Source organism: Vulpes lagopus, chromosome 8, assembly GCF_018345385.1.
Source record: "Vulpes lagopus strain Blue_001 chromosome 8, ASM1834538v1, whole genome shotgun sequence".
Taxonomy (NCBI): domain Eukaryota; kingdom Metazoa; phylum Chordata; class Mammalia; order Carnivora; family Canidae; genus Vulpes; species Vulpes lagopus.
In genome coordinates, this window is record NC_054831.1 from 86,629,652 (window position 1) to 86,653,389 (window position 23,738).

The 23,738-nt window shown below is 46.4% G+C and overlaps 1 protein-coding gene and 1 long non-coding RNA gene across 2 annotated transcripts in view; one reads left to right on the forward strand and one right to left on the reverse strand.

Moving 5' to 3' along the window:
• The window catches only part of LOC121496851, a 94,854-nt gene that overhangs the window by 19,563 nt on the left and 51,553 nt on the right, over positions 1 to 23,738 (forward strand). Inside the window, exon 3 of the long non-coding RNA XR_005989357.1 lies at positions 1,418 to 1,501. This is a non-coding gene — a long non-coding RNA (uncharacterized LOC121496851). The remainder of the gene's footprint in view (positions 1 to 1,417; positions 1,502 to 23,738) is intronic.
• Positions 19,822 to 20,136, reverse strand: LOC121496850 (putative 60S ribosomal protein L32'). Its single transcript, XM_041765627.1, has one exon. It carries the CDS (start codon positions 20,134 to 20,136, stop codon positions 19,822 to 19,824), a length of 315 nt encoding a protein of 104 aa, XP_041621561.1.

A 23,738-nucleotide genomic window follows, 5' to 3' on the forward strand; every position in this document is an offset into this window, starting at 1 on the left:
GAGGTGTCAGTGGGTACTATAGGAATGAAGCAAGAGGTTCAGGGTGAGAGCTGCTGTAAAGGGAGAGAGGTAGAGGAGACAATAGAACTTGCTGATTGAAAATAAACAGACTGTAAAATCAGGGGTCCAAACCAGATAATTGTGGGACTTCAAATCCATGTGTCCAAAGAAGGGAAAGCCTATATCTGGAACAGGGATTTGGAAGAGGGTTTGCTGTTGGAGGCAGGGTGGAGACAGATGGTGAATTGTGTCTTCATTAGAGACCTCTGTTTTCCCTATGACTGTAAGACAGTGTAGGGACTTTTTCTGTTTTCTTGATCGTGTGATGCATAGGACTTCCTTTGTTTGGACCAGTTCATTAATTCAGCAGTTCTTTATTAAGCTGTCATTATGGTATGATTGTTGGGAACACAGCATTGAGAGGTCAGATCTGGTCCCTGTCCTCATGAAACGCAGATACTGAACAAGAAATTATAAGTGTTCTTACTGCACCCTTAGTATCAAGGTGGCATTTCTTCTCCTAGACCAGTCCTCCTCCCTACTCCCCCAGCATACACCAGCTGGTAAGGGCATTTTTGAAACATTTTACTGTACATCGTGTCTTGTAATAAAAAAATATCATCTGGGGCGCCTGGATGGTGCAGTTGGTTGAGTGTCTGACTTTTGGTTTTGGCTCAGTTTGTGATTTCAGGTCCTGGGATTGAATCCCATGCTGGGCTGTGTGCTCAGCATAGAGTCTGCTTGAGATTCCCCTTCTCCTTCTGCCCCTCCCGTGTGTGCTTGCATCTCCCTCCATCAAATCAATCAATCACTCAATCAATCTTAAAAAAAATATCACAACCATTCATTTTTTTCTTTTCAACAAATATTTATTGAGTGGCACTGTGGCTTTGTGTTTTTAGCCCTCATGCTCACAAACTAGTGGAGGACACAGATAAGTAAGCAGGTAGTGATAATATGTTGTAAGAATTGTACCAAGGAGTAAGTACCAGGTTGTGGGAGCAACTAGGAGGGATATGTGTCTGGGCAGATAAGTTTCCCTGACAAGAATAATGAGATGTGAGGCACCCATCTGGCTCAGTTGGTGGAGCATGTGACTCTTGATCTCAGGATTATAGGCTCCGTGCCCTATTTTGGGTGTAGACATTACTTAAAAAAAATAATAAATTCTTAAAAAAAAAGAGAACAATCAAGTATTAGTCACACAAGGGCATGGGGTGTATTTTCTATGCAAGAGGATCTTCTAGTTCAAACACCTGGATGCTGCAGAGGCCTGGGCTTGTTGGGGAATGATTTACAACCTAGATTTTTATACCTAGCAAAACTACTGGTAAAAATGTGAAGAGGGAACGAAAGGCAAGATAGATGCTGAAATGCAAGGTTTCAAAAAATTTACCTGCCGTGCGTCTCTTCCCAGGAAGCTAGTTGAGGACCTGCACCACCAAAATCAAGGAGTAAATCAAGAGCGCAAACAACATGGGAATAGCTGCATGAAGCTCAGGTAGGTAGGGGCTACATCAGAAAAGGGTTCTAAAGGCATAATGAGGACCCTGGACATGATTGTAATGACAAAATTACCTAATAGTAGAGTGATATTAAAAAATTGTTTGTTTGTTTGTTTGTTTGTTTGTTTTATCCCAAGGACCCATTTGAGCAACCTTGTGATTGGCTCCTACCACATTAAAGCGATAGTTTTTTTTTTTTTAAGATTTTTATTTATTTATTCATCACAGACACACACACAGAGGGAGAGGCAGAGACACAGGCAGAGGGAGAAGCAGGCTCCATGCAGGAAGCCTGATGTGAGACTTGATGCTGGGACTCCAGGATCACACCCTGGGCCGAAGGCAGGCGAAAAACTGCTGAGCCACCCAGGGATTCCCTAAAGCTATAGTTTTCATCTATTTTACCTTTGTGTCCTTTTGGAAAGGATTCTGCTGAGTTTTAAAGAGTTTGGAAACTATTGTACTGGTAAAACCTAAAACTGTGTATAGCTACTACTTAAGCTGCCTTGTGCAATTTGGCAGGGCTTCCAGAAGCTCCCAGGGCTGTGCATGTTTCTAGAGCAGTGCAGTGTGGGAGAGGAGAGAGTGGTACAGGGAGGTGATAAGGCACAGCTACCAAATTTCAGGAGGACTCTTTGCTGGTCATTCTTCCTTCAGCAGCAAAGGTGATCCCTAGAATACTTTTGTTTACCATTTAAGTGCTGAAGCTGCCTTCCCCAATGACTTCCAGACTGCCAACAAATAAATTTTAAAAATATAAACTTGGGGTGGGGGAAACACAGCATGACCATGACTCTTCTCCTACTGAACTTTATCACAGCTGGAATAAGGCAAGGTATGTATGAGAGGGAGTGGTGTGTGTGTGTGTGTGTGTGTGTGTGTATCTTCAGTGGCCTTGAAGAAATTTGTGGATATGTTGTATTGTAACAGGGATCCAGGTGTTCCCTAAATCTGAAGCCAAGGAGAACCTTTTCTCTCTGGATTTTATTCGATATCTGCTTCTTAAGTACTATGATAAAAGATCAGCCCACAAACCAAGCCACTTGTAATGGTGTTTATTGGTTTTGCTATCCATAAAAAGGGTATTCCTGAGTTCCCCATCAGCTAGGAGAAATCCTTATCCACCCTCTCATGACCAACCTCTTTCCCTACTCCTAAGCAAGTGAATTTTAAATACCACTCTAAAGTTGTTGGCTGGTGACCTGGAAAATTTCTTTTGCTTTTTTATCGTGTTAATGGCCCATCAGTTTAAACGTCCTACCCCCAGAAACTTTCTTTCTCCTAACTAGACTGAAGAGGGAACAGATTTAAAAAAAAAAAATGAAAGAAAGAAAGGATTCCTGTTTCTAAGGGCCTTGGGAAGATTCCAAGATGGCCAGGTCTGATTGAATGGAAGGAAGGAATTTAATTTGTCTTGATCAGTCTGTACAGCACCTAGCCGATGTAAAGGCAAATGTACATTAGGATATTATTGAATGACTTTAAAGGAAAGTGATAATTTTTTTTTAAAGATTTTATTTATTCATGAGAGACATAGAGAGAGAGAGAGGCAGAGACACAGGCAGAGGGAGAAGCAGGCTCCATGCAGGGAGCCCGATGTGGGACTTGATCCCAGGACTCTAGGATCATGCTGTGGGCCGAAGGCAGGTGCTAAACCGCTGAGCAACCCAGGGATCCCCTTAGCTCATGCTCTTAACCACAATGTTATGCTGTTTATAAACTACAAAGATCTAAGGAAGCCTAAAGTTGAAGCGGAGAGTGGCTAAACTATTCCCCTCTGGTACATGACAGTTCACCTTGTGCCAGTCATGTAGGCCAGGAAGTTGCCAAGTTATCAGGTCCTCGTTGGAGGGGTCAAGCCTGCATATTATATTATAAGCAGACACTTGCCCCTAGCCTTTTGGATCTCTGGAATAAGGTTCTGACCACAGAACACTATTCTCTTCAGGTCTTGGTCTGTCAGATTCCATTTCTCAGTTTCCAGAACAACACACAGATGCACAGGGCAATCAGAGCCTTTATTTATTTATTTATTTATTTATTTATTTATTTATTTATTATTTATTTATTCATGAGAGACACAGAGAGAGAGAGGCAGAGACACAGGCAGAGAGAGAAGCAGGCTCCCTGCAGGGAGCCCGATGTGGTACTTGATCCAGGACTTGAGCCAAAGGCAGATGCTCAGCCACTGAGCCAGGTGCCCCCAGTCAGAGCCTTTAACATCATGCTACTTCCTTCACCTATGTTTATGGGCAAGTAGCACTTTGGGCAATTTTTCTCTCCCAAATAAGCTTTGTCATCTCTTATATCAAGTCGGGCTGCTAGCTTTCAAATCCATCTTCTGTAACCCCCAAATCCCATGGGGCATTCCCTAACTGGGCAGGAAGCAGCTAACCAGGTCAGAGACTGCCATTGGAATAGCATGCTGAGGAGAGAGCAACTGTGGGAGAGCAATGGGAGTGCTACCACCAGCTGGAAAATTACCAAAGGTGACCTTGCTGGGGGACGATCCTGGATGGAATTCCCAGGGCCTAGGGTAGGCTTTTATGCTTCCTTTTAAAATTTTTATATTTATAAACAGAAGTCCCTTTATCAAAAAAAAAATTAATCCCAGTTGTTGTGAACAATTTAAATAATATGGTGATTAACAGAGAAAGTACAAGGATGCCATTAATAATACAACGCACTTCCCTGCCCCACACCTCCAACCCTATGCATCTGCATAATCACCACTAGTAACAGTTTGGAATCTGTCCTTCCAGATGGTTCTGTTAAGTTTCCTGTGTGTGTGTGCGTGTGTGTGCATGAGAGAGAGAGAGAGAGAGAGATTCACATAAGCATCAGTGAGAAGATCCTATTCTGTACCTCATGTACCATGAGCATCTTCTGAGTCCATCGTACAGCTCTCCCCGTTTTAACAGCAGTGCAGTAGTCCATTGTAAGAATAGACAATCTTGGGACACCTGGGTGGCTCAGGAGGTTGAGCGTCTGCCTTTGGCTCAGGGCATGATCCCAGGGTCTCGGAATCGAGTCCCTCATTGGGCTCCCTGCAAGGAGCCTGCTTCTCTGCCTGTGTCTCTGCCTCTCTCTCGTCTCTAATGAATAAATAAAATCTTAAAAAAAAAAAAAAAAAGAATAGACAGTCTTCCCTTTTTCCTAATTTCTCTGCTTTAACAGATCTTTCATTTCCTTGGGAACCTCAGCTCCCTAGTTAACAAGCCCAACTCTGGGTCCTGCCTCAGGTTGCTGCACAAATGGGAAGGCAGTCAAAAGGTAGGAAGGGCAGTGGTGGGGGGAATGGGGCTGGGCAAGTGTATTCCAGCCAGCCATACTGGGGTACATAGGAAGTTCTTTCTCCCCACCCCGCCAAATGGTTCCCTGCTCTGCCTAAGGTCAAACTGCACATTTTATAAAACCGATGATTTTATGGGAATCATCTTTGAAAATGACCAAGAAGATCAATGGGAAGAATCAAAAGGGTGTTTTCTTAGAGTTACACTGTATCATTTGGGACCTGCACTCTGGGCATGCACACAGGGGTCTACCAGAATGACCAGAGGCCTTTCAGGCCAATCCCCTGCCTCCATCCAAGATATGTTTGCTTGAAGCCCCCCATGTTCTCTCTTGGTGGCTCTCCTGTGTGAGCAACAACTCCATTAGGTAGACATTTGCTTCTTGTCACCGGAAAGGTGCTTCAGCTTAGAGGATCCAAGCTCTTGACCAGATTTGCTCTCTGTACCTGTTTCCTTGTTTGTAAAATGGGTATAAGAATAGTATCTATCTAATTGGTAGAGTTTTTAATCTGTAACTTAAATAAAATATACACATGGCATATTTGTCATATTATATGGTATATGGCAAGCACTCAACGCTGTGAGTGATTATACCCTAAATCCAGATATCCCTCACTGCACTTTTTTTTTTTTTTTTTCTCACTGCCCTTTAAACCTAGACTTTCGAGATCATCTAGGTCACTGGCTCTTGACCCTGGCTGCGCAGTGAAGTTAGCCAAGTCAGCCACGGAACCTTAAAAAAATGTCAGTGCTCAGGCTTCATTGGCAGAGATTCTGATTCTCTCACATGTGGAATCAGGGGGATCTCTGCTTTTGAAAATCAACCTGGAGAATTCTTGTTTGCAGCTTGGGTTAGAGTACTGAATTTAGTTCAGTATTCTGTTTCTAGGTGAAGCAACTGTGAGGCCTGGATCCAGGAAGGGACTTGTCTTTCTCAGTCTGGACACCAACCTCCAAAGGCTTTCCTTCCCAGGGAGGGAGATCTGTCCCTGGGATGCCCTTCGGGCAGTCTTGGGTATGATCCAGGGTGCTGCCCCTGCTTCTGGTCTCTTTCCGGGTAATATTGCTGGACCCCTCAACCCATTATTTGGTCACAAACTCGAGGAGGTCTCCCTATAGGAAGCCACAGTTCTAGAATACAACCCTCTTTTATTAAAGCATTTACAGCGTTTGAAATAATCCCGTGCATCCATCCATCCATTCATTTTAAGAATCTAAGCCCCCTGGGGGCAGGGGCGATGTGTGTCCTGTTCCCGGGGTACCAGGCCTAGGATGGTGACCAGCACGTGGCTTAATAATAATAATAATAATAATAATAATAATACCCATTAGATGACTGGATGAGGGAAACCCCGGGAGGGTAGTTGAGTTTTTCTTATTTTTCTGGTACTAGCCATCTGATTCTCATTACTCCTACAGCTCGGGAAGCCTCTCTGCGCTTTGGCGTTTTATAAACCTCGTGTGCGTACGTCGACATTTTAAGCATAAATCCAGAGTTTGGGGGCTGGAAGATTCGAGGCGAAGGGTTTGGGGGAGGGGGTAAGGACTACGCGGAGGTCCGAGCCTGGCCGGGGGCGGGCGCCTCCGCCCCTGCCTGCGCCCCTGCCTGCGCCCCTGCCTGCGCCCTCCGCGGGAGGTGGCCCCGGGCCGCAGCCTCCAGCGCGGGGCGCGCCGCCGCCGTCTCGGGGCCGCGGGGAGGGCCGCCGCGGGGAGGGCCGGCGGGCGGGTCGCGGCCGGGGGCGGCTCGGCCAGCAGCCCCGCGTTGCGGCCGCGCGCCCCCGGAGGTGGCGCCTTGGGGAGGCTGTGGGGGGAGCCGAGGGGGAGGGGGAGGGGCCCTGTGTGTGTCCCTTTAAGAGCCGGAGCGCTGCCCCCGCCTCGCAGGCGCCCGGAGCCTCACAAAAGAACAGGATGTTGTTGATTTGTCACCAAACCACAGAGAGGAAATGATTGTAAATTTCCTTTAAACATCCCCACCGCGCTCCGGCCGCCCCCGCTTCCTCCTCCGCCGCCCCCGCCCGGCCGGGCGCAGCGGGGCCTCGGCGCTCCCGCGGGGCGCCCGCGCCCGGCCCGGCCTCCCGGAGGCCCCAGGCCGCGGCCGGCTCCGGGCGCCCGCGGGAGGAGCCCCCCGCCCCGCCCCGCCCCCGCGCTCCCAGTTGCTTTCCTCGGGTTTTTTTTTTTTTTTTTCAACAGCTGCGGCAGAGCAAGGGCCGTGGCCTGGAAGCACCTTAGTGTGCGCCCATCCTGTTTAGCAGTAACCATTAGTTACGGTGCCCCTGGGGGAAACTGAGGCCCAGGGGGCTTCCCTGAGTAGCCGAAAGGCACCAGCTCCGGAAACCTCTAAGGGCTCTTGGAACACCCAGTCTCGGTTTGGTTCTCCCCAGAGCTGGAGTTTGTGACCAATCTGCCATAGAAATTCCCGTTCATCAAGTGTGGCAGCTTCTCCGGGCAAGTTCAAAAGCAACCAAGACTTCAGACCACGTTCTTTCTTTCTTTTTTTTTTTTTAAAAATTTTTATTTATTTATGATAGTCACAGAGAGAGAGAGAGAGAGAGAGGCAGAGACACAGGCAGAGGGAGAAGCAGGCTCCATGCACCGGGAGCCCGACGCGGGACTCGATCCCGGGTCTCCAAGATCACGCCCTGGGCCAAAGGCAGGCGCTAAACCGCTGCGGCACCCAGGGATCCCCAGACCACGTTATTTCATGAGGAGCATCCCCACCATGTCCAGCTGGGCACCCATCTTTAAGGAGCTGTTTGGGTCTGGGTTCCACCTGTGCCTTTATGTGCTTTGATGCACCTTTACCTCCCCTGGGCGGCTTCTCGTTGTTTTCAATGATTTTTGAAAGCCTCTGGTGCAGTTAACGTTTGCTTCCAAACTGCAGTCCATGGCGGAGTGGTCAAATCTGGTCTGTGGTGCTTTGGAAGGCTTCTTTTGCTGTACAGAATGTTCTTTTGGAGCAATTAATGTTTCCGATTCAGCATTGGCTGCACTGGGGTTCTTGGCTTGAATATTCAAAGCAGCAGTTAATACCCCAGGCCTGTGCATTCTCTCCTTTCATCCTTACAGTAGCCCCATAGACCTTGCTGCTCCCTTAGTACAGATGAGGATGCTGAGGTTCAGAGAGGTTGAGGAGTTGGACCAGCAGTGACAGGACTTATTTAGTGACCACTATCTGATTACTGGTGGTGTCTTTCTTTAGTACTTGAAAATTGATTATTTGGTTAGGAGAACGGGTAGGGACGGGAGCGCAGGATGCTCTTGTTGGATCCTTTGTCACCTCAACTTCCCCTGGGAACTCTAGGCCAAATCTCACCCTCTGCTGAAGGAGCACCTGAGTGACTCACACTCTCGGGCTGGAATCTTCCCTTTTGGGGTCTGATGAAATCCTGAGTGCTTAGATGAAGAGGGGGAATTATGGAGTCTGAGTTTTTTCCGTTCTACCTGACCAGGAACACGGAAACTTAAAAAAAAAAAAAAAAGAGAAAATCTAGTACTGGATTCCTAAGGCTGAATAGCCGCCTTCATGTGCAAGACCCTTAATTCTAAGCTCTAAGGGGCGGTGGGGTGGATGGGGATGGGGTGATAGAAAGTTGAGTTTGACTCCAGGTATCATCAATGTCACATAACTATAATGTTATCATGGGCCTGCTGTGTGCCCACGGACTGTTCCAGGGGCTATCTATGTGCTTTCTCATTTGATCCTAAAAAGGTCCTAGTGGATGGAAAGTCAGTACCAGAGAGGCTGTACACCTAGGAATGGTAGGTAGCTGGGTTTCGCATCCCTCTGCACAGGGTCTCTTGTGTCTACCAGTTATCTGGCGCCCCAGAAATGGGACTACGGTGCTTTCCTTCAGTCAGTGCAGAAAGCCAAGGTGATTTTGAGAGGGAAATGCAGTGGCCTTTGGCTCCTCTGTGCTGCAGCTGTCTTGCAGTTATTCAACTCTGAGCACATTTGTTGATGGATTTCCAGTGTCGCTGCAGTATCTCCACCTGTCTTTTTTGCTTTTATAGATTGCCAGTCACAGGGGCATCCGGGTCCTGAGCACTTGGGAGGGAGAGCCATCTGCTTAATTATTTCCATTCCCTAGATGAGAAACACAGGGCACCAACATGCCGAGTTGTTGTTCTGGGCAGGCTGGCTTAAAGCAGAGCAGGGCAACAGTAGTCAGGGCCTTCAGCCTCTACCCATCACTCAATTCTGGGGAAGCAGGAGCCAGAGGGTAGGTCACCTGATGCCTCTTGGCCTCTGTTTCCTAGGCTGTGCAAAACTTTGGCCTACTTGTCTCTGAGGCTCTTCCAGTCGTCCTCATCCAAAGAATAGTTTCTGTTTACTCATTCAGTTAATATTTATTAAACATCTACTATATGCCAGGCACCTCTGCTATATGGCTGGAGATACTGCAAAGAACGAAACAAAAGCTCTGTCTTCTTGGGATTTACCTTTTAGGTGGAGAACAAAAAATATTAAACACATGGATATGTAAAATGTCAGCTAGTGTCATACCACTTTGTGGTAAATAAAATAAAGAACATTAGGGGAGAATGCCGTGAGTATATGAGGGGTAGTGTTTTATTTAGGGTCGTAAGGGAAGGCCCACTGATAAAGTGGCACTTGAGAAGGAAGGGAGAGAGTGAGCCACACTGCCTTGTGAAGTTTGCTATAGGTGGTTGGACTGGCAAAGATAAGGACCAGGAGATGGGCGTGTGTTGCATAGCACTTACCATGTGTCAGGCCCTGTGTTAAATGCATTGTGTTATTTTATCCTGTTCTTGCTGAATCTTATTTGAAAAAGCTGAGACTCAGAGAGGTTTGGTGACTTGCCCACTGCCACACAGCTAGTAGGTAGTGAAGGTGAAATTCAAATGCTGGTCTTAACCTTCATGCTGCTTCCCACTCAGGGACTCTTCTTTTGGAGCTCCTGTTTAATTGATGACCTAGTTGTGATTTCTTGGGGATTAAGTGTCAACAGTGGCCATGACCTCTGGCCCCTAGGTTGCCTGGTGTTGGGGAAAGAGCTGAGGGCCTGAAGTTCCTTTTTTGTGAGGGGAAGGCAATATGTTTGATGCTGGAAAACCCCATGTAGTGTTTATGGCAGAAGGGGGAAAAACACCTCCAGATTAGCGTAAACAAGAGAAATGGGAGAATGGGGTAGCCTGGATCCCTCCACCCCCCTCCTTCGTTTTAATTTCCCCATGATGGGCTCAACGCAGCATGTTGTATTATACAGCGATAATTAAAACACTTGGATTAGTGAGTTGAGATTTATAGGGCAAACAGGAGCCAGAGGAGAAACGACAGTCATGTCTTTTATTTGCAGGCAGATATCCAAATTGCCACTTGCTTGCTTTTTCTTCCTGACACTATCACCTACTCTGCTTAATTAGATTCTTTTTTTTTTTCTGTATCATTTCCAACACCCGCTTAGCCTGCTGCTCAGCAGAGTTTAGGAAGCCAGATACTGAACCCTTTTCCACAGCCCGGGGAAGTTGAGTCTGGAATGAGGCAAAGAAGAACCAAGGAGGGTATCTTGCCATCCGGCTGTGGAACCCACCTGTCCATCAGCATCCTGGCACAGGGGCCACCGAGTGGAAGTACCACGCTTCTTACAGTCCTGCTCAGCTTTCCATGAAGCATCCTCTTTCTTGTGAGGAACAGAACAAATTCCCCAAATAGCAGACCACCCCCAACACATTCCATTTCAAAACCAATAGGGTTAAATCGTGTTCCCAAATTGTTATTGAATATTTTACTCCCTTTAAAGTGTCATCATAGACTGATGGGGGTGAGGGGTAGGCAGGACTACGATGGACAAAATGCTGTCTGAGTTTACAATCTAGTAGAAAGAAGAGTTGAAAATCACTGATGAGAGTTTTTGGCCAAGTTCATATGTTTGATTAGTATTTATGGACTATCTAGTATGTGTCAGGCCTTGTTGTAGGCGGTTACAGGACACAATAGTGGCACAGCATCCTGAAAAAAATCTCCATCCATGTGAATTTAGCAGCACTGGGGGTGGGGGACTGGCAGGGTGGTGAATTTGTCACTGAAGAGCACAAGAACTTGGAAGAAAAATTAAGTGGGGAAGGTGGCTAGGAGAGTGCTGGGGCTGGTCATTTTTAAAACCTGAAGAGGTGGGACGCCTGGGTGGCTCAGCAGTTGAGTGTCTACCTTCTGCTCAGGGTGTGATCCTGGAGTCCCAGGTTGCAGTCCCACATCGGGCTCCCTGCATGGAGCCTGCTTCTCCCTCTGCCTGTGTCTCTGCCTCTCTCTCTGTGTCTCTCATGAATAAATAAATAAAATCTTAAAAAAAATTAAAACCTGAAGAAGAAGGCGGCCCTTTATGTTTCTGTAATCAGCTGGTCTGAAACTTATTTTTCTCATCTGCACAGTAGGGCTAGTCGTAGATACTCTTAAAGGGATTAAATGAGGCAAAAACCATATGCATGTAAATAATAAATACATAATAAATAATAATAAATTATAAAAAATATATGAAACACATACTTAATTAGGGCTCTGTGAGTGCTTGCTCTTTTCAGCACTACTTGCTTATGATAAGGTGACGGGGAGCTGAAGGGACAGTGAAAGGGAAGAGTTATTATCTGTGTCCCGCTCCCCTCTTCCAGTAATCACGATTTGCCCATCCACCAGGAATGCAAAAGTGCAGGTGAGCTCTTGTGGCAGAATTAGGACCACAGAGGGTTTAGGTCGGGGTTTGGTATGTGGAGTGTAGATGGGAGTTTGAGGCTGGTCGATTTTTGCCTTCTGTCTTAAAAATTATTTTCCACATGCTTGGTGTTAACCCCGATTCTCCACAATAAATTGGGCAGGGGGGCAGGGGCTGCCCGCTTGACAAACGGGAAAACAGGCACAGGATGTGAGTGCCTGGCCAAGGTCACCTCCAGTCTCCAGAGGAGATCTCCTGCCGCCTGGAGATGAGTCATCCTGGAGTGTTGTTCCCGGGGTGAAATCACAAAGGAAGGAAGGCTTGGATTTATTGCAGGCAGCCCGGGAAGTTTCCTGTTCTTGAGAAATCTCAGAAACAGTAACTCCTCCACCTGAGGGGCTTTATTCTTCTGACGTTAGCCTACTGAGGAGCCCCCAAACCTCCAGAAGATACAGTGTCTGATATGGGGTGAAGGAGAGGGTAGAAGGCCTTTGACATAAAGAGGAGAAAAAAGGAGAAGAAAGTGTGTGGGGGTTGAGAGCTTGGGTCCTGGGGTCAGACAGGTCTGGGTTTGGTGGTTCTGCCACTTAACCAGCTTGGGTAAGGCACATGACCCCCCGTAACCCTTAGTTTCCTCGTATGTATCAGTCCATAACTCATGGGTTGTTGGAAAGTGAAATTAGATGGTGTGTGCCAAGCGTTTAGGCCAGTGCCTGGCGGCTGGAGGCTCTCGGAAAAGTGAGTTGTCATCACCGCAGCAGAAAAGGGAACAGCTGGGTAAAGGTGAGGGGGTGAGAGGGTGCCCAGGTTGTGCATCTGTCAGTGCTGGACCACTTCCATGAGGTCTTGCTGAAGTTCCTTCCACCCAAGGCTTCTGGAGTCAGTCACCCAGTAGGTGCCATCTTGGCCTTCTAGGAGTTTGTGCTGGGACCAGCAGAGCAGGGCCAGCCAAGTATCTGATGTCTTCCTGCCGCCGTTGCTCACCCCTCCCTGCGTCATGGTTCACTGGGCACGGCGGGCCTCACAGGGGCCCCCCTTGGTTCACTCTCTTCCCCTCCCTTTAACCTTTGCTTCTCTGGCTCAGACCCATTATTCGTCCTGTTGCTGTTGACTCCATATAATGAAAATAATTGAGCCTGTCTCCACCGATGACTGTCTAGGAACAAATCAAGCTGGCCCCAGTCATCCGCCTCTGATTGAACACACCCCGCCTGCTGCAAACGGTCCTGCTTGGGCTTGGGTCTTAAACCCAGGCTGCAGTGCTAGATGCAGTGCTAGATAGATGTACCCTACCGGACAGCTTCATAGTTTGTTGAAGGGTGTCTGGGGGTTCTGGGACGAAGGTGCAGAAGTTCTGAGAATACCTCTAAGCATTTATCCAAAGCCCTAATTACTGTGTTCTCCAATTATGCATCTGCCCTTCAGCTTCCAGCCTAGCTTCCTTATCACTCCCTGTCCCACTGGATGTAGAAGATTTCTAGAAAACAGATAACAGAGGGGGCTGAAGAGTTGCCTGAGCTTGGGGTGGGGAAGCTACTAAAGCTTTGGATTTTTCTGATTTTTATGTAAATAGTTCCAAAAGCAGACCTCAGAGGAGCTATACTACCCAGCAAGAGTGAGAAGGGCAGGGTTGTTGATGTATTATTCTAGTCCAAAGCCCCATTTGTGTTTGTATATTTTCTTAAGATACTATCACAGTCTTAAGTGAAAACACCGCCACCACCACCACCCTGTCTTATCTCTAGAAGGACCCTGCCCTTTTGCCTGCTATGCATTCTCCTCTTTATCCTTGCACATATGCACATATGCACATACTGTGAATTGGCTCTCTGGGACCAGGATTGTGCTAAAGCTTACATATTTTCAACCAAATTATTGTGTTTCCATTCCGCATTATAGACATTTCCCCAAGTTCCTTTTTTTAAAAAATATTTTATTTATTTATTTGAGAGAGCATAAACAGGGGGAGTGGCAGGGAGAGGGAGAAGCAGACTCCCTAGTGAGCAGGGAGCCTGATGGGGGGGCTCCATGCCAGGACCCCGAGACTAGGACCTGAGCCGAAGGCAGACACTCAACCCACTGAGCCACCCGGGTGCCCCTCCCAAAGTTCCTTTATAGTCTTCCTAATTACTGATTAAAATAGGAACCTAAGATTTCCTGCTGTAGCACGGTGGGACCATTTTCTCCTTTTGGGCATTTGTGGGCAAGAGCATCAGCTAAGGGCTGCTGCACAGCTGTAGTAGTAAAGGGCACAGTGTGGAGGGCGGAGGACTGGGCTGTGGGAAGCAGGAACAGACTGCAGCAGGGGGCAGGTGGGGGGAGCGCACGGAACTCCACTCGCTCTCATGCTGGACACTTGGGTCAGCAGTCCCTGCATTACTCGCTCTCCATTTTAGCCACATGAATTGGTGTGGGGACTGAGTCAGGGTGGCGGCAGCTGTCTGCTCAGGTGAGGGTGGTGGGGAAAGAGCCATCCTCTTGAGGTAGGTGGAAGAGGAGTTTCTATCTGCATTTTACAGAAAAGGAATCTGCGTCTCACAGACGTCAAAGGACTTGCCAAAGCATAGCTCTGAAGTAGCAAGATGCAGAACAGGGTGTTGGCATTCTGACTCCTGTGCCTTTCGCCTCCATCAGCCTGATGTTGGTTTTTCCTCCTCTGGCTGTCTCCTCCAGACTACCTTTCTTCCTGATACAGGGGTTCCTCCCCGAGAAAACCCACATATGCACATCCAGGGTAGCCACAGTTGGTACTACAGGGCTGGCCCCACGGAGGAAATGATTTCTTTCTTTTTTTTTTTTTAAGATTTTATTTATTGGGCAGCCCGGGTGGCTCAGTGGTTTTGCGCCGCCTTCAGCCTGATCCTGGAGACCCGGGATCGAGTCCCACGTTGGGCTCCCTGCATGGAACCTGTTTCTCCCTCTGCCTGTGTCTCTGCCTCTCTCTCTCTCTCTCTCTCTCTCTGTGTGTGTGTGTCTCTCATGAATAAATGGGTAGAAATTTTTTTTGTTTAAAAAAGGATTTTATTTATTTATTCATGAGAGACACACAGCTGGAGGGGCAGAGACGTAGGCAGAAGGAGAAACAAACTCCTTGCGCAAGGAGCCTGATGCTGAACTCGATCCCAGGACTCTGGGATCACGACTTGAGCCTAAGGCAGACACTCAACCATTGAGCCACCGAGGTGCCCATGGAGAAAATGATTTCTAAAGAAGGACAGAGTTGCTGGCAGGGAAAACCAGGAAATTGTTCCTTAAAAACTACCCAGGTATGGGGTCTCTTAGGGTAGTGCAGTTGGTTGGGCATCTGACTCTTGGTTTCCACTCAGGTCGTGATCTCAGGGTCTTGAGATTGAGCCCCCTTTTGGATCTGTGCTCAGCAGGAACTCTGCTTGAGATTTTTCTCTCCCTCTCTCTTTGCCCCTCCCACTCATGCTCTCTTTCTCTCTCTTTCTAAAATAAATAAATCTTAAAAAAAAAAAAAAAAAAAAACCTTCCCAGGTACAAGGTGTGTTGTTGTTGTTGTTGTTGTTGTTGTTTTGGGTTTTTGTTTTTGTTTGTTTTTGTTTTTGTTTTTGTTTTGTCTTGTTGGCCCAGGATGGAGATGTTGGCTCAAGTTCCTCCTGTAAATCTTTGGGATTTAATGCAGCCATTCAGCCTCTGTTCAGAGAAGTGTTGTGCTGCCAGAAACACCTTTTTTAAGTCCAAGCAATGATCACTGCACATTTTTCTTTCACAGTAGAAAGCCCTGAGTCTCTTAAAAGTGTTTGCAGACAGCACTGAGTCCTTAGAATAACAAGACCGTTTTAAGGGAAAAACAAAACCCATTGTTTATGTCAGCTCTGCAGCTTATCAATATGAAATGAAGATGAAGATTCATTTATGTGAAGAGACCATATTTTTGGTGGGGGGATTGTTAAAAATTCATATATCTTTGCTAATGGAATCATTTCCACACTTATCATGGAGGGAAAAAAATAACAAGGCTCATAAAATCTTTCCTGTAACAATCAGAGAAGGAGTGAGTCTCTGAAAATACAAATTTGTGGTATTATCTTTGCCTTTAGCAAAATTCTTCGAGCTTTCAAATAGCATGTTGTGGACCTAGTCTGGCTGTTACATTAGTTTAGCATCTTCATTTGTGTGGGTGCGTTTTTAAAGATTTTATTTATTTATTTGAGAGAGAGAGAGCAGAGTTAGAGAGAGGGCATGAGTGTGAGGAGGAAGGGCAGAGGGAGAAGCAGACTTCCTGCTGAGCTAGCAGATCCATGGGGGCTCAGTCCCAGGGTCCTCCGGTCAGGACATGAGCTGAAGGAAGACACTCAACCTACTGAGCCACCCAAGTGCCCCAAGCATCCTCTTTTGATTTGTCCTTTTCCTAGACCATGTTGCCCTAGACCTGCCCTCACTCTGAGCCAAGCCTATGCCAGCCCTCTTTCCATTCACTATGGCCTTGAATCCCATACCCCACCCATCTTTGAAGTAGCCAGGGTTCCTGTGTGCCTCGCTCAGTGAAAACACTATGAGAAACTAGAGTTTTGCAACATACGGGCCCAGAGCTGCAGTTATGAGTGATGACCAAGCTCTGAAAGCCTCCTAATAGGAAGTTAGTGACAGAGGTAGGATTTGAATCCAGCTCTGAATGGCTCCTAACACATACTGTTTTGCACTACCCAGTTCTGCCTTAAATTAGCAAACTGTGCTGAGCCCCTTCTGTGGAGTAAGGTGCCTTGTTAGGAAGGCACCTGGAAGGAAATGCCAAGGTGAATCAGAATCTCTTCAAGGCACTTGCAGTCTTGGGTGGGCTAAGGGTCAGCCTTCATTGTATGGAAGCATTTGTTCATTTGTAATCTTCATTATACAGATAAGGAAACTGAATCCAAGAGGTCAAATGACTTGCTCAAGGTCACACGGCTATGATGTGACAAGACTTTTATTAGGTGGTTGTAGCCAGAAGTCCACAGTCATCCAGACTTATGACTTGTGTAGCCAGAAGTCATAAGTCATCCCTTATGTAGACCATTACATTCCTACGTGCAATGCAGGCGAAGCTCAGAGCTGCACTTAAAGATCAGACAAAGGCCAAGGTGGCAAGTGTTTGGACGGTATGTGCCCAGTGCTCCTGAATGGTATAGAGATTCCAAAAGAGCTTTATCCCTGCAAGGTGCCTGGAGACTCCTGGGTCCATTGCCTTATGTGCAGGAGAACTCATGGGCTCACCCACCTCTCTCCTTATGGCAGAGTCCCTGCTTTGGCAAGCCGACTCATAGGATCTCCTATCCCCAGAGGTTTTCCAACAGGATAGAAACCACTGAGGCCTGCTGAGGTCATCTGTGCTGTATAGAAATATTTGCTTTAGGCTGTGAAAGCTGAGGAAAGCCTGGAGGAGCAGAGGAAGGAAGGCAAGCTGGGAGATGCCCTTCCCTATCAGAGAGCAATGAGGCCCCGGGCCTGGGTTTTCCAAGGCCCCACCACCAAGGGACTTCTTGAACTCTCAGCTTGTCTGCTCAGCTTAGAAATGGGCATGAAGATGATATGGACTCCCTTTCATAGTTTTGGGATGGTGGCTGGAGAACCGTCAAGTCCATTGTCAGACTCAGTGTAGACGCTTCCTACATTTCCTTCCTTCCTTATCCTTCTCTGACTGACTTCCTTCTGAATTTCTAGCCCTGTAGGGCTTTTCTACCTCCTTCACATCTGCAGTGACAGCAGATGCCCCACACTAGGCTCCTTGATGATTGTCCTACTATACATGAATTTCATTGGAGATGTGCTTATTAAGAGTGAAAGATGCTGGGGCACCCACATGTTATACCAGGTGTGGAACCAATTAAAACATTCTCTTGTTTGGCCTTTAGAATCACCCCCTATCCTGTGCTTCATGGCTATATGACCTAGGTTATATTGTTTAACGCCTCTGTGCCTCTGTTTCCATATTTGCAGAATGGAATGAGAATGGTACTTACCTCACAGAGAGGCAGGGAATATGAAACACAATAGTGCATTAGAGCCACTGGCACTGGGCATCCCCGGTGGCGCAGTGGTTTAGTGCCACCTGTGGTCCGGGTGTGATCCTGGAGACCTGGGATCGAGTCCTACATCAGGCTTCCTGTATGGAGCCTGCTTCTCCCTCTGCCTGTGTCTCTGCCTCTCCTCTCTCTCTCTCTCTCTGAATAAATAAACCTTTAAAAAAAAATGAAAAGGAGGTCCTTTAAAAAAAAAAAAAAGAGCCACTGGCACTGGAATGTGCTAGGAACTATTACCTAAAACAAACACCAAATCCGGCTGGAAGGGATTTTAGGCATCAGGGCCTACTTTTTCATTTTTTAGAATTGATTTATTTAAGTAATTGACACTAACAATAGTAAATGGCAATAGCTAATATTTTTGGGCGCTTACCACATACCGGGCACTGTGATAAGTGCTGTCGTGTGTTAAGTTGCTTACAATGTGAAGCTGCACCCAATTCTTTTCCAGAGAGGCAGCCACCATCACCAGTGGTCTGGGTATCTTTACCTGTGTCTTCTGTGCACATACAGATATTTAAATCTCTTTTTACCCCTTCATTTTTAAATATGAGAAATCTTGAGCTCATGGTGAAAAGCACAGATGGTCATAAAAGTTCTTATTCTGTGTGGGGGGCACTGCTCCAGACGCTATGTGGTTTTGAATCCTCACTATAACTCTGTAGAATTAGCTCTGTTATTTGGAATAAATGCTCTAAGCCTTAGTTTACCTCTGTGGGTTGATTGAAGATTAAGTTAAATAATCCACAGGGAAGGATTTATCAGAGTTCCTGACACATCCTAACTGCTCAGGAGATGGGGAGGGTCAAGGTTTTATAGGGGTCCAAAGCTTGTATGATTTGAAATCTGTCTTTAAGAGAAAGAATAGAGGATCCCTGGGTGGCTCAGTGGTTTAGCACCTGCCTTTGGCCCAGGGCGTGATCCTGGAGTCCTGGGATCGAGTCCCACGTCGGGCTCCCTGCATGGAGCCTGCTTCTCCCTCTGCCTGTGTCTCTGCCTCTCTCTCTCTCTCACTCTCTGTTTATCATGAATAAATAAAATGTTTTTTAAAAAAATAAGAGAAAGAATAGAGGTGCCTAGGTGGCTCAGTCGATTAAGCATCTGCCTTTGGCCCAGGTCATGATTTCGGGGTCCTAGAATGGAGCTCCATGTCAGTCTTCCTGCTCAGTTGAGAGCCTGCTTCTCCCTCTGTCTGCCCCTCCCCTTGCTTATTCTCTTTCTCTCTCTCTTTCTCAAATAAACACATAAAAAATATTTTTAAAAAATTTGGGATTCCTGGATGGCTCAGTTGGTTAAGCCTCTGCCTTTGGCTCAGGTCGTGATCCTGGGTTCCTGGGATCAAGCCCCACCCATATCAGGCTCCCTGCTTCACAGAGAGTCTGCTTCTCCCTATGCCCCTCCTCCTGCTCATTCTCTCTCTCTCTCTCTCTCTCTCTCAAATAAACAAAATCTTTAAAAAATTAGAAAATTTAGGAGAAAAATAAAAATTAGGAATCCGATATTAAGAATGCAAGTGACTGGAGCACCTGGGTGTCTCAGTGGTTGAGCCTCTGCCTTCTGCTCAGGGTGTGATCCCAGTCTGGGGATCGAGTCCTGCATTGGTCTCCCTGTGAGGAACCTGCTTATCCCTCTGCCTATGTCTCTGCCTCGCTCTCTGTCTCTCATGAATAAATAAAATCTTAAAAAAAAAAAAAAGAATGTAAATGATTAATTTAGAGGGAAAAAATATAGTATTGTATGTCAGCTATGCTTACAAGTTTTAAAAGTAGAAAAAAAATAAAGAGCTCTAAATAGTTTGTATATTTTAAAAACTAACAAATACCTCAAACACTATAAAATCCCAAAGAATAACATTTTTCTTAATCAACCGCCTGACACACCTCTATTATCCTTTGTATCCCTACATTTTCTAGCTTCATATTCTTTGATCATTTCTTCATATGACAATAATTTTATTTCTTTTTTTTTAAGATTTTATTTATTTATTCATAGAGAGAGAGAGAGGCAGAGACACAGGCAGAGGGAGAAGCAGGCATCATACAGAAAGCCTGATGTGGGACTCGATCCAGGGTCTCCAGGATCACGCCCTGGGCTGCAGGCGGCGCTAAACCGCTGAGCCACCGGGGCTGCCCGGCAATAATTTTCTAAAATAGTTTTCTGTAGAGAGAATAAAAGAAAATTCATCCTTTTTTCTAGCATGGTTGATCAAAATTTGTCTTTTTTTTTGGATAATCTTATGGTTTTATTAACACACATATGACATGCATATCAGCTGTCTATTCGTTTTTTCACTGTGCAGCCTGGCATTAGGATTGGCGATTCTGACGGCCACCTAGGCTGTTCCTCCCACAATGGCTTTGCAGTTCTTGGAGGAGAGAGACATTGTGAGCAGCACTTTAGGCTCCTTGACCTCATGGACTAGGCACTTCTGGAAGCCACTGGACAGCATGCACTTTGCTTTCTTGTTGCTCACGTAACCACTGTTGGGCATCAAGATCTGGCCCTTGAATCTTCTGTGCACCCTACAGCTAGTACCTCTGGGTTTCCACCACTTGTGCTTCATTTTGACATCTGGCTGGTGCTGGATGAACTTCTTGGTCCCCTTTTTAACAATCGTGGGCTTCACCAGAGGTCTGAGGATGGCCATGATGCCAAATAAGAGATGGCTGCCAAAATTTGTCTTTTATTATTAATGGTTCAGATGCAGAAAATAGGTGAATTTACATAGACCCACACACTGTAGCATTACTACATGTTCATGTCTCATAAACAGGAATTTTGGTAAATTCTATATTGTGTGATTCCATCAAAAATGAAAAAGGTGGGGCACTTGGGTAGTGCAGTTGATTGAGCATCTGATGCTTGGTTTTAGCTTGGGTTGTGGTCTTGGGGTTGTGAGATGGAGCCCTATGTCAGGCTCCATGCTCAGCGAGGAGTCTCCTTAGATTCTCTCTTCTCCCTCTACAACCTCCCACTCATACTCTCTTTCTCTCTCAAAAATAAATGAATTAATCTTAAAAAATATAAGAAAAGAAAAGAAAAAAGAAACTAGGGGCATTATAACTGTATGATCAAGTATATTTCTGACAAGAGAATTTCCCCTTTGACCATGGGAGCTGAATTCTCCACTTACAAAAACACAGGTCTCCTAATTGGAAGCATTTCTCCCAGGTTGGTGTCTGACTCTGTACATTTTAAACCCTTCTCTTTCCTCCGTACCACATACTTCAATGTTGGGCAATGTAGGACATGTTCATGTGGTCTCACCTGCTGAGGTGGTGTAGGGAACTGGTAGGTGGGTATAGGAGTATTCTTGGGAGTTCTGGAGGGTTTGCAGTAATTCATCATATGCGGGGATGACTGTGAACCACATAAATATATCCTGCTAGAAACTCAGTGTCCTGGGACACCTGAGTGGTTCAGTCGGTTGGGTGTCTGCCTTTGGCTCCGGTCATGATCTCAGGGTCCTGGAATGGAGCCCTGCATCAGGCTCCCAGCTCAGCTGGGAGCCTGCTTCTCCCTCTCCTATCTGCTCATGCTCTCTTGCGTGCTCTCTCTCTCTCTCTCTCTCAAATAAATAAATACGTAAATAAATACATAAATACATAAAATCTTAAAAAAAAAAAAAAAAGAAAGTAAGAAACTCAGCATCTCACCAGTTTGACTCCTGCTCAGGTGTTCCCGGAATGCCAGGCCACTATAACATCACACAGCAGGAGGGCAGGCATAACAGAAGGGAAACTGGAATGGGGAGAAACAGTGCTCTTTCCACTTGTGGTGGAAACTTGACTTTGGCAGAGCTTAGAGAAACCCAAGACCATGTGCACATGTTTCTTTCCGGGGCCTTGGAAGGGGCTGCTGTGAGCAAGGACTCTGAAGCTTGAGCTCTGTGAGCTTCACAGTGACCTGGTTAAGCTGTTGTTTGTATTTGTGGTTACAGAGGGCCATGCAGCCATTTAGGAGTGGTGTGACCTTGTCTCTTCATAAACCTGGGTTCCTCAGTAGTAAGCATGATACTATTACTAGTATTTACTTCTTGGGAACATAAACATGAGGGCAGGCATGGGTCTGATTGTTTATTGCTGTCTCCATGGTGTCTAGAACACATAGCCCGCACTCAACAAATACCTATTTTGTGGATGTCATGTGAAAAGCAGGATGTTGGGTGTTTAGGTCCAGGCTCTCAGAGAAAAAGAAACTGAGGCACAGTGAGGTTTCCTGTGCTGTGCACTGCCGCTGGTTAGACTCAAGGGAGACCCTGGGTCTGTGGGCCTCCTTTCTTCCCCCTGACCCTCCCACATGTGCTGTATAGGAAAGGGAAGCTTAACTCACTTCCGAGTGCCTGAGATAGTCATCTGAGTTGTTCCCTGTGTTATGGACATGAGCCAGGGTATCTGGGTCTCATCCCTTGAATTTGCTCTGATCCACAGAATCCACTGTTGTAGAGGCTCCCCTGCCTTCTCCTCCTCCCTGACCTGACCTGGGTCTCTGGAAATGGTGGGAGGCAAGCAGACAGTTGAAAGAACAAAGGTGAATGGTTTTGAGCCATAAAATAGTGAGCCTGAAAAACAAGTTTAGAAGATGAATGGCTTTGGGCTTGCAGAGCTTAGCAGGGGCAACCCTTAGAATTGTTGACATTCCCGCCTAAGAACTCCAGGAGGCCCTGTGTGGGCCAGAGCCCATCTATGCACAGCTCCCCTATGTTCTGATAGGTCTAGCAAAACTAGAAGTCGCCCTATGAAGTAAAATATTGGAGATGTGGCCAGAGGGGGGCCTCATCAGTCAGTGGTCATCTTGTCAGTACGTGACTGGAGCTGTGGTCTAAGGAGCCAGGTGGCTGCAGGTGGTCACTCTGCCAGACATGCAGAGCCGGTGACAGAACTGCAGTCTGGGCCCTATAGATGGATTGCACCTCTTTGCCCTACTTCTCTGCCTGCTATGGATTTCCAGCCAAGCTCTGCACCAGTTCCCACCTGTTGTATTTTAATTTAATTTAATTTTTAAAAGATTTTATTTATTTATTCATGAAAAACACAGAGAGGCAGAGACACAGGCAGAGGGAGAAGCAGGCTCCTCACAGGGACCCTGATACAGGGACTTGATCCCAGGACCCCAGGATCACAACCAGAGCCAAAGACAGATGCTCAACCACTGAGCCACCCAGGTGTTCCCCCCACCCCACCCCCGTTGTAGTACAAGCTGCCCTGATGGTGTGGGCCCAGCCTGGGATGCTTCCCCTTTCTATAGGGAGCTCAGACAAAGGATGAGGGTGCTCACTGCTCTTGTATACACCCCTCCCCCCATTAACAAGACAACTGGGATGTTGCAGCCTCTGCTTCCAGCCCGATTCTCCCTCCAGCCCTTGGATAATATTTATATACAAAAGCTGGCTCTGATCTCTACCCAGGAAAACACCAGCTGCTATTGAAAATCTTTTTTTGCATGTGATAGAGAGCAGAGCACTGGGCCTCACGTGGGCCCCTTTGAGCTTCTCTGAGGGTGTTAGGGAACAGCAAGTGCGTTTTATTTATGTTTTTCAAAGTCATCCCAGGGCTGTGTCCAGGCAACTGAAGGCCTGTCAGAGCCAAAAACGCTTCATTTCTTTTTAGAAAAGACAAAGGGATTAGGTGTCCTGGGGACTTTAACAAATGCATTGTTTGTGGATTTGATTGAGGTTTCATTGAGGAAAGGCAAATGCAGAAATGAGGATTGCCAAAGATCCAGGCTGCCACTGTTGTGAAGATGCCTAGAGACAGGCATATATAAACTATTGGCCATGATGTCAATTAGTGCAGCCTCTTGGAGAGAAATTTGGCAACATCTTTCATAAAAGATGAGTATGACCTTTGATGCAGCAATTCCATTCCTTGGAAACTATCCTAGAGTGGTGTTTACCCATGTATACAAAGATCTATGTTCAGAAATGCAAAAAATAGGAAATCACCAATGTGTCTCTCACCAGGGGACAGGCTTAATAAATTATAGTTCATCCAAATGATGGAACACTGAGCATTAAGGAAGAGAACAAAGCAAATGTAGTAGATGCCCCCCACCCCTACCATTCAAAGTTTTCCTTTTCAGAGTTCTAGATACAGCAGATGACCCTCCTGAAGAATCTGCAGAAGGTCCAAAGTAGCCTAACGCTATGCCATGGTGCCTGTATTGTTCACCTCACCTCATCTCATCATGGAGGCATTTAATCATCCACTTCATCACAGAAAGGAAGATGAGTACAGTAAATAAAATATT